Source organism: Manduca sexta, unplaced genomic scaffold (genome assembly GCF_014839805.1).
Source record: "Manduca sexta isolate Smith_Timp_Sample1 unplaced genomic scaffold, JHU_Msex_v1.0 HiC_scaffold_1346, whole genome shotgun sequence".
Classification (NCBI taxonomy): Eukaryota; Metazoa; Arthropoda; class Insecta; order Lepidoptera; family Sphingidae; genus Manduca; species Manduca sexta.
In genome coordinates, this window is record NW_023592201.1 from 3,752 (window position 1) to 14,787 (window position 11,036).

At 38.2% G+C, this 11,036-nt stretch overlaps 1 protein-coding gene across 1 annotated transcript; it reads right to left on the bottom strand.

The window, feature by feature from the left end:
- Window positions 1-2,316: 2,316 nt before the first annotated feature.
- LOC119191328 lies at window positions 2,317-5,998 on the bottom strand. The gene is made up of 3 exons (XM_037445230.1): window positions 5,210-5,998; window positions 4,191-4,421; window positions 2,317-2,646 (listed from the first exon to the last, which is right to left on the bottom strand). Exons 1-3 carry the CDS (start codon window positions 5,957-5,959, stop codon window positions 2,461-2,463), a joined length of 1,167 nt encoding a protein of 388 aa, XP_037301127.1. The 5' UTR covers window positions 5,960-5,998; the 3' UTR covers window positions 2,317-2,460.
- Between the last annotated feature and the right edge of the window lie 5,038 nt (window positions 5,999-11,036).

The window sequence follows — 11,036 nt, forward strand, 5'->3', positions numbered from 1 at the left end:
ATAATGAACAAAATCAAACATAGGCCGGTTCCCTATTGTTGTAGCTACTCATAAGGGTAACCTGTAGGCGATGATTATAGAAAATGAAGAAAACAGAACCAAGATAGTGCCCAAAAATCGATTTGGTCTAATTAGTCAGAAATTTTATTATCCTGGGGTTTTAAAGTCGCCGATTATGATGCTTGTTTCCAATTATTCAGGTCAAAATCTTGCTACTGAATTATAATATTAAAAATAATAATAAAAATATAATGGTTAAAACAAGCTTTTATTTAAATGCTCATAAAGGAAAAATAAACTTTAATGAATCAAACTTTAAATTAAACTATTTTATTGCGAAACGCGATAACCGAATCGAAACGAATCGAAAACCGAGATAAACTCCGTAAAATACTTTAATTTAAATGTCTAACATTCGCGTAGACTTAAGAAATCACTATGAATCAAACTTTATTCTGTACTTTGTAGAGATACGAGTTTCGCGCGAGATTTACTTGTGAAAATACTATGATCATTACGAGTAATTCGATCTTGACTAAAGTGAATTTGGCGTCATGCTTTTCGTTTTACATAGTATAAATTAAAGTTTCTTTACATCAACAGCTTATTATTAAACGGTTTTATTTAGCTCACCCCGATTGTTTGTTTGGGTCAAATTTAGTAATTGAAATTTAACCCTCTTCCCGTTACCTGATTGATATGAAATTTGGTATACGCCTTTGAGATTCTGGTGGAATACCATCATCCATATTCAATATTATTGTGAATCCAAGATGGCCGCCGCTACGAGAAGGCGGACAACTTAGTTTTTTTCAATTCCATCAATATGGGTATCAAATGAAAGGGCTTGTCAAGTAGAATTCAGTGCACTATACAAAATCAAAATCAAAGATGGCCACGGCTACAAAATGGCGGATAATGTAGTTTTCAATCCCATCATTATGGGTATCAAAATAAAGGGCTTGGTAAGTATTATACAGTATACTATACAAAATTACAATATGAATGGCCCACCCAAGTCAAGATCTGGTATCCTGTCGAGGACGGTGTGGCGTTAGGGTGGCTAAAAATGATACCTCGCTAGGGGTACACCACCCAAGTTAAGGTAAAAGGTAAAAGCGCGCCGAGAAGTGTATGGCATTAGGGTGGTGGTCACCACTCTCAGGAAACTATTTGCGAATAATGAGGTGACAGTGGCACGAGACAGAATTTCTGATTGTCGACGAAATTTCCATGGTGTCCTACCAAATGTTGTGCATGATGGACGCATGATTAAGGCAAATTAAGAACTGTGAAGATGAGTTCTTTGGAGGAGTAAACGTATTATTCTTTGGTGATCTTTTACAAAAGCCTCCTATTAAACAATCTGAAACGCCTGTATTTAAACAGCCAGAATATCTCCAACCAGCTACACATCTCTGGCGTTTATTGACACTGTGTGAGCTAACTGAAAATATGCGTCAGCAAGGTGATCACACTTTTATTGATATATTAAATGCTTTAAGAGTCGGTGAGCTAACTGTCCAACATTTTAGTATTTTAATGGGAAGACTTCTTGAAAACACAAGTGATGACTTTTCAATAGACAAGGCGTTGAGAGTGTACCCCACAAACCAACAAGTCAACGACCACAATTCTGCCGTTTTGAATTTGTTTAGAAACAAAGGTGCTCGTATTTATAAAATAAAAGGACCAGCTAGTACACGCTGCCCGAAATGCAGACAATGTGGATATAGCTACTTTAATACCAGCTATCAGCGTGCCCCACGATTTTATTTTAGTTTATTCAATGCATATGTTTAAAATTTGGATATTTCAAAAATGACATCTTTTGTCATAGGTGTTTACATAAATGTATATTGCATTTTTAGGAATTTATGTGACCATAGATATTTCCAGAAAGTGAGTAGGTTACGAGTTACTTTATTTTGAAAATATAACAATGTATACATATTGGTACCCATGACTGTATCCATGAAATTATTTTTTAGCTTTTAGTACATTTATCTGCAATATAAAACCGTTTAACTTAAAAATTTTTTACCGTTTTATTTTATATTTTAATTCAATGCTTTTATGATGGATAGAAGTCTGTTTGCCGCTTTTTTGTTATTAGCATTCATTTGTACTACGATCATCCATTAATTAAAATATAGTACCAATAAAATACCCAAAATCAAATAAAATTATTTATTTATAAGCATAGGTAGTTTACAAGTGTTATTGAAAAATATATTTTTCATTATGCTTTGTTGTCGCGTCAGCGTACAAAAATATATTATTTTTATATTGACTATTACATCCATAAGGGAAACAAAAAATACGTGTTCGTATTCTTTTTCTAGACGACAGTCAGACATTATGAGTAGCTGCGCACGCGGCACTTGTAGTTACTCAAACTTCCGTGGCGCCATCTAGCGTCACCGGTAACATCTGGCGATCCTCGATGTGTTAATGTTTTTACACAAGTCCCCAGCGTATAAAGTCGTCGACAACTTCGTTGATTCTATCGCGGAGGATGTCGCTCGTGTTGTTCACCACGAAGCTGTGCAAGCCCAAGTCCTTGTCCACTTTGGGTGCGTTCTCCTCGTCTACGGTGATCAGCGGCAACATCGTCATCGCCAGGGTCAACCCGAATGGAAGTTTCTGTGAATTTTATTACCTTATTATACACACACACACATACTCACGTTGTATATACCCAAAGCGGTAGACCGAGGCGCAACTTGTACACTGACTCTCCCCCGTGTGTATGACTCCGGACACTTTGCCCAACCCGGGAATCGAACCCGAGATCTCAAAACTGCAGTCATACCGTAATAAAACTAAGCCATCAAGGCGGTCATAATTTTTTACAATTCACATGCTTATATGACGAAAATAAATCGACGTGTTATCGTTAAAAGGATTAAGATATTTTAATGCATACGCATGGTGATACGATAAAAATAAAATAGTAAAATGACTGCCTCGGTGGCGTAGTTGTATTGCACGTCCGGTACAATAGCGCTCTGAGATCCTGGGTTCGAATCCCGGGTCGGGCAAAGTGATATTTGGGTTTTTCTGCTCGGTATCAGCCCGGAGTCTGGAATTTGTGCCCGATATGGCGATAGGCTCGCCCCCTATCACATCATGGGACGGAACATACTTGGCGAAAAGTGGGTGCCCTAGTTGCGCCTCTGCATACCCCTTCGGGGATAAAATGCGTGATGTTATGTATGTATGTATGTATGTAAAATGAAATGTTTTGTACATAAGTATCGAAAAATAAATACGTGTGTAACGCGAACGAAAGTTGCATACATCTACACCCGGCTTATAGCATTGTCCTAACCGAGCGTATGCACCATGCCTCGTTCCCGTCCCGTCCCACCGCTAGCGTCCGGCGACGACACTCGAGACCGGAACACGCGCGCGCGCCGGCGTCGTATGGATAATTTTATTGTAATAGCCCGTTTTATGTTGTTTTGTATGTGTATATGGTTGTCCTCCGAACCCTGTGTCTTAATTACCACCCTTGAGAACACCTTCCTACACCGTATTAGAGCACTACGTGTTATTTTAATCCTGATAGAAGTTTAGTGGTGATACTATATTATAACGCGTTGCGACCACAGCACTCTAGCTATCTCGATACTTATTTCAAACTATAATTTTCTTAGATGATTTCAATCATCGTTTCTTGTTTCGAACATCTTAGTTCACTTTTGTAATAGTTAAATTGGTTTTAAGTTAAATTCACACAATGTGTGTTCCTCTGAATGAAAAAACCTTTAACAATACTGGTTGCCGCGCCTGATGAACCAGTTCTCATCGGTTGCTCGGTTTTAATATTATGTTGAGATCACACTATTGGAATCTGCTCTCTAAACCGTTTCACACTATGGCCAGGCTAGAAACGAGTCAGGCATAAAATATTATTTGTATTGAATAGTATGAAGCCATGCACACTAGCCCGTCCCAACACCGACCAATACCGTCGCGTGCCATGCACGGAGCGTTAACAATTGTTGGCGAGAATATTTTGCCGCTGCCGCAACGCACCGTGCATGCGACGATCCTACGGTCAGTAAAACGTATCCACGGGTATGATACGCCGTAATGGGCAAAGTAGTCCGTGTCGTGTTTCTTTTCGTGCCTGATCGCACGCCCATGCTATGTATAAAAACTATAAAATTGTCGTAACTCACCGAGTTATATTCAAAGTCGAAGTCCTCCCTCGGATAGATCTCATCAGGGTTGAGAGCCAGTCTCTTCATGGCTAGGCTGAGCTCCTTGTAGTAGTGGTCCAGGAGCTGTTCGTAGTACTGGTCGCGGAACTTCTTGTCGGTGCCGGAGAAGATAAAGTAAAGCAGATCGACAGCCGGAGACGCGCCCCGAATGGTCTGGTAATCTATAATTTTTACTTCCATGCCTCCATCCTAAAAATACATATTGAAACCATTTTCGTCATTTTTATTAATCAGAGCACATAGAAAGGGAATGGAGCAGTCAGGCAAATTCCCAGATCAGGAAAAATGTTGGGCCGGCAAATAAAAATAATTTTATAATTACCATGCTTAGCAGCGAAACAAAAACATAGTTTTTTATGTTTTTTTTTTAATAATAAGCTCGTGACTTATATGGTCATGGCACGCTCTAGGGAGGCCTATGTTTAGCAGTGGACAGTTGTAGGCAGATGAGATGAGACTTAAATGGTGTTACTGTATAGCATGGTGAATATTATTTAAGTTATCTTTAGGTGGAGGCTTATTGTCAGCAATTTGTTAGAATATATTGTTGTATAATTGTAAATTAGTCTGTAAGCCTTGCTAAAATGAAATAAATAAATATTATTTTTGCTCGGAGCAGCCAAATAGTTAGATCAGGCCATGCGATTATGTCGCAAACTCCTAACATTACCTGACACGTTTATTCAAAAATAAACGTATGATGAAACCTGAGGTGATCCATAAAATAGCTTAATAGTTGAAGAGTACAAATTTATTTTAAACCAGCTTTTGTTTGACTGACACTGCGAAGGAGTTTATTTCATAATATGTAAGGATAAGTCATTTAAGAGTCTTCTAGAACTTGTAATACTTATAAGCATATCTATAATGTTTGCGCAGGAAGAGTTTGTAATAATGTAACTTAGTCTCTTGTTTTTGCTAATAGGACAAATAATAATTCCTTTTTGTAAACCTCGTTGGTAGGTGTAGGTACTCACCGCGTTCACCCTGTACATTTGGTTGCTGACTCTGTAGTCGCAATGCGTTAATACCTTTAGTTTCACCGGTTTTAAAATATCATCGTAATCCACCATCTCAATGGATGCTATGAATGCTTCTACTCTGCTTCTTTTTTCTTCCTTGACCATATTAATTCCCTTGTCAATGATATCGTTGAAATATTCAGTATTTTCTGTATCCCATGAAAACGTTAAAGTTTCCACGTATTTATTAAATTCTTCCGTGTTTTCTTTCTCAAATGCGACAGACAGAGCGTGAAACTTAGCGATTTCTTCCACAGCCTTAGAGGCGTAGTCCCAATCCACCGACTTCATCCTGTCGTACACTGTGAACCCTTGTGCCGACAAGTCCTCCAACACGATGACTTCTTCATACAGCTTGCTGCTGCATCCGTAACACTTCGGCGCTACAAACCGCTTGTCCTGCGGCACATTGTGCTTCTCTTGAAGGTTTTCGTAAAATTTTATGAGTTTGGTGTAAAAATCGTTTTCTGCTTCAAACATCCGGAAACCTGGAAGTTCTTGCCTGAATTTTTCTCCGACGGCTGCCACTTTCGCGAACAGTTTCAGCTCATCGTCTCCGTGGCTGATGGTCACCTGGAACAGCTGGGTGGTGAAGTTGGCTCCGCCGCTGCTGATGGGCTGTATCTTCACTTGAGGGGCGACGAGCGCTTGCTCAGCCACTATCTTGTTCAGAAGCTCGATGAGAATTTGTTCGTGTTCCGACATGTTTCGCGCTGCGATACAATGTAATACTGACAATTGTTTCCATAATGTGCGTGGCGTGGCTTAAATAAAAATATTATCTTATCTGTATTGTCCTAACGTAGATTCTTAATATAGCATTAAAGTTAACATAGTATCTAGTTGATGCAATTCCTACGACATCATTACATCATCGGCTACGGTAAGATTGTACCCTAGACATAATTGTCTTAATTAGGGGCTTTTAGTTATTTTTTTAGTAGCCAGTTTCAGTTCATTTAACTTTTTTCCATTCCATGTATGGTAACTTACAATGCAATCTTTAATATTAGTTAGTTACAATAAGGTCGTATATAACAGGTTAAGGGCCTCTTACAAACAAACTCATCACAATATATTTTAATAACCGACCTAATACGAAAAGTACACTCTAATCTATGGTCGCAAATAAACAGTAATCAAATGTGTACTACCTTTTGGCTTGGGTGGTTTTATTTTATTTATTTATTTTATTTACTTTATTATTTATACATATATTATAACACCATAACAGTTGATACTAATGCGATGTTATACAGATTTAATCTTAATAATTGATTCCAATACATCTATGAGCCATTTCTGTGAATTAGCATTAGCACCCCTCGCACCACGCAGTCTCGCTGCATCACGGACCCTGGATCTTATACTCCATATGATAGGTCCTGATGCTCGAATGAGCATCCCCATCTGCAGGCTTCCAGGAGGGTGGGACGCCACGGGGAATGAAATCGTACATATATTCATAATGTCGAAAGAGAGTATATCTAAGACCAACAAGCTGGTTGCTGCTTCTAACGAAACGTCCGGCAATTCAAAACAGAGGGTCGCTGCTTCCGTGGAAACACCCCGAAACATGCAGGGACCGGTCGCTGCTTCCTCCTTGGAAGCGCCTGGCCCTGCACATTGATCGCCACCGCCTTTACGTAGGAACCGTGCCTGCCATAAATGTAGGGAGACAGGTCGAAGGAAAATCGGAGTTACTTCAAACAAGTGTCAAATCGGTGTAATCAGATGATACGCAATGCTAAACGCCGTCACATTCTTAGCAATATTTTTTGCTCTTCTCATACTAACATCTGGAAGTTTCTTAGAACTGTGGGTGTTGGTAAGCAAAAAGTAGATTACCAGGGGACAATTGGTTTAGATATCATTAATTGTCATTTCTCCACCACTGCGCCACAACCACCAACACTCACTCAGATGATGAAGTAGAAGCTATAGACGAAGATATATATAAAGCCCTTTACAACACCTCAAGTGCCTACTTCGTATTTGAACGCCGGAGTGGGAATGTGCACGGATACCGAATTAGTTATGGGGCCACATAGTATTAGAAACAGGAATCACAGGATGCAGATGCACACTATTAATAAGTACTACAATATGTACATTATCCACAACTTTAATATACATTACAACAGTCGCAATATGATGCAAGAAACAATTTAATTACTAGTGGGCACAGTAGAAAAATAGCACGATAAGACCGAATTGATGAAATTAAGTGTAATGATATGATTTGACTTATATTGAACAAATTACAAATAAAATTTGTAAAAATAAAATTTTTAATCCTTTGTGTTGGTTCTTTATAAAGGTAAACCAATGAAAATCCACAAACATCGGAATAGACCATAGGGTCTATAGTAAAGACAAGCAGAGCTATGTAATTATTTTATTTTACTTTTTATCCTTTGTAAATAAGTGTAACATTTATACAATATTACAAAATAAAAAAAATATACAAAAAAAATTTACCGTTTATTATTTTTATGGATCTATCTAATTAAGTATGTGTATATGTGTATATCTACTATATAAAATCATGTATCTTATCATATTTAAGTAGTAATAAACATTGACTCATGCAGAATCATTCTCAAGCTTACGTATTCCGAATGCTCAACAGTATAATAAATTAAAACGACATTACACTAAATCCAACAAGGCGGACTGCTCAAGATAGCGGACTGATTATTTTTTACGCACTCCAATAATATGGGTATCCAATTAAAGGGTTTGCTGAGAAAAATACGAATAATCTGACATTTGCGCGAAATCCCTTAAGGTGATGGTGTACTGTTGCCCAAGTAAACAGTAAGAGTTAACGGAATCGAGTCTTAACTTACATCAATAGTATAGTGGAGAACATGATGGCCACCATAGAAGACAAGACTTCGGTCTTCTTGATTTACCTTTACCATGGTAATGCCCAGAAATTTTGTTGGTCTAATGGGTCTGAAATTTTGTTATTGTGGGGCTATCAAAATGATGATGCTGGGTTCGAATTATTCGGGTCTAATCGTGCTACTGAATCTTAATTACATTTTTTTTTAAATAATTATAGTATCAAACATTTAAAAAAAAAGCATTTCGTTTATTTTTATTTTTTTATTGCTTTGAATGACGAGACGAGCTTGCCGTTCGCCTGATAGTAAACGATATGACCTCCCATAAACAGTAGAGACACCACAACACCTTGTATTACAAAGTATTGTTTGGTATTCCACTGCGCTCGCCATCCTGAGACATGAGGTGTGACATTAAAACAATAAAGGCAGAAAGTATATAGTTATTAAATACTAGCTTTTGCCCGCGGCTCCGCTTGCGTTATAAAGTTTTTCGGGCGAAAGATTTCCGTTATTAAAGTCACGCTATATATTTTCCGGGAGCCTATGTTCTTCCCAGGGTCTCAAACGGTCTCAATACCAAATTTCATCTTAATACGTCGGGTAGTTTTTGAGTTTTACACGTTCAGGCAGACGGATGCAGCGGGGGACTTTGTTTTATAATATATTTTTGTAGAACTTTTTAAGAGGAACAATCACGTCATACATCATCATTGCATAACTTTAACCGTTTACGCAGCGCACGCAACGGAAGCTCTCAAAACTTATAAATTTTCCCCGTTTTTGCAACATGTTTCATTACTGCTCCGCTCCTATTGGTCATAGCGTGATGATATATAGCCTATAGCACTCCAGGAACAAAGAGCTATCCAACGCAAAAAGAATTTTTCAGTTTGGACCGGTAGTTCCTGAGATTAGCGCGTTCAAACAAACAAACTTTTCAGCTTTATATAATAGTATATAGATTTATGTTGTATAAACTATAACACAGAAGGAATTATGAAAAACCAAGCCCAACCAACCTAAGATACACGACATATATTAAAAACAATGTAAAAGTATAATACATTTATATATTAGAAATAATTTTACAACTAACTACAATAAGACTTTATAGTAACATGACCATCACTTTCAGTGCAGCTGTTTTTCCATTATTCCTTCGGTTATTAATTGTCTTATTAATAAAGTTTAAGTTTAATTCCTAAAAATATGGAATAAACTTTTATGTGAATCAAACTTTGTTTTATACTGTGTAGAGATACAAGCTTGTCGTGAGATTAACTTGTAAATAAAGTAAAATTCGCTGTAAGTTTTTATTCAACGTCCCAGCGACATAAGGTGTGTGGTGAGGAGGTGCAATGCTTCACTTAAAGCCTGTGCGACTGATCCCACCTCATAACGACGACGTCTTGCGCGATCCCTCATCGAGAGGCCAAACGTCGCGTTCAAGACATCGTCGATTCGAGACGGAATAATCATTTATCGGAACCGACCCTACAGGTCTTTTGGAAGCTATGTCCTTAGCTGAATAGAACCAATGTGGCCCCATTCCTCTGCTTAATCGTCCGAATAATTTGAACCCATAATTTGATGACGATGGGAAAGCGAAAGTGTTAGCCTCCAGCCTAAAGTCTCACTGATCTCTCACGAACATTCCCGTAGGCAACGACCATCTTGTTGAAGTTAATATTTATGTCGAAAGCAGTAAAATGTTCACCCGTACCATGATTCGGATCTTTACCACGTAAGTTAGGCCAATTATGACACACCCGTCGCCCGCGTTTACTCATATTCCGTCTGCTCGACTTCAGCGTCTGCAGGACTTGCAGAAAAAATTTCTAAGACTCGCACTCGGTACCCCGTCGTACATTCGTAAGCGCAACCTCCACGTGGGCACCGATATGCCGACCATCAGGCACTTTATGCGCATGGCCAATAGATGCTACGTCGATCGGGCAGTCAATCATGCAAATAAATTAACTAGGCAAAATTCCGGTCTATAGTCCACTAAACCGCGCTGAATGGAAACGGCGGCATTCAGTTCTGACAAACACAATGACCTATAAATTAGGGGTCGGACTCATTTTTGTTCTTTATTATTATCAAATATTTACGTTATATAATTTACAACACAGAAAGAATTATTTAAATCCGATAAAAAATCAAGAAGTTATAAGTCTTTCAATTTCGTTAGAAGGGGTAAGTAATGAGAAACAGAAATGAGGCGCAATACCCACGTGTGACGTCATCGGGCATTACGACGCGTGCGAAAGAAAGGGATGAAGCGATATCCCCACATCGCGCTCACTTCGGAACATAGTAATATTTGAAATATGCATTACTGGCTCATTTTCTAAAAATTTGAATGCAGTTTTCGCAGGGAGGTTTCTTTTTCGTATTATTAACCATTACAAATAGAATAATGTACAAAATTAAACACAGGACCAGTGGCGAAGCGTCCATACAAGCCGATTCCCACCGGCTTCCCTTTTAGGTTTTCGGTGAAACTAAACAATATATTTTATAGGTAAATTTAAAATTACAACATATCAGACTGGACAATAATAATTATAATAGCTTAACTTATTAATAATTATCACTAATTAATGACATCTATCGGCCAGTAGCCCGATGTTTATTAATTTAATCGTTATCGATTACTCATTTAAAATAACGTTAGATGGCGCACCTCGTATTTAGTTCCCCAGAAATTCCGTTACCTACCTAAGTTAAATTGTGACGCCACAGGCGCAAGGTAACCCGCTGTCAAGCGGCTTAATGTCGTAGTATGTTTTTTAATATAGATGGCAGCACTTTCTATGACTTCCTACTAGTGTTTGTCGGAATCGTGCGTAAGATATGGGCCAAGGGAACCCGAGCCAGTTCGGCTTCACGTTAACCGACTATGTATAATTATCACTTTTTAC

Excerpts from the sequence above, each read along its gene's own strand:
- LOC119191328 (XM_037445230.1), bottom strand. The coding sequence starts at position 5,959 with ATGTCGGAACACGAACAAATTCTCATCGAGCTTCTGAACAAGATAGTG. Across the intron at positions 4,422-5,209 it reads AAATGTACAGGGTGAACGCG|GATGGAGGCATGGAAGTAAA; the intron begins GTGAGTACCTAC and ends ATGTATTTTTAG. Across the intron at positions 2,647-4,190 it reads TCGACTTTGAATATAACTCG|AAACTTCCATTCGGGTTGAC; the intron begins GTGAGTTACGAC and ends TAAAATTCACAG.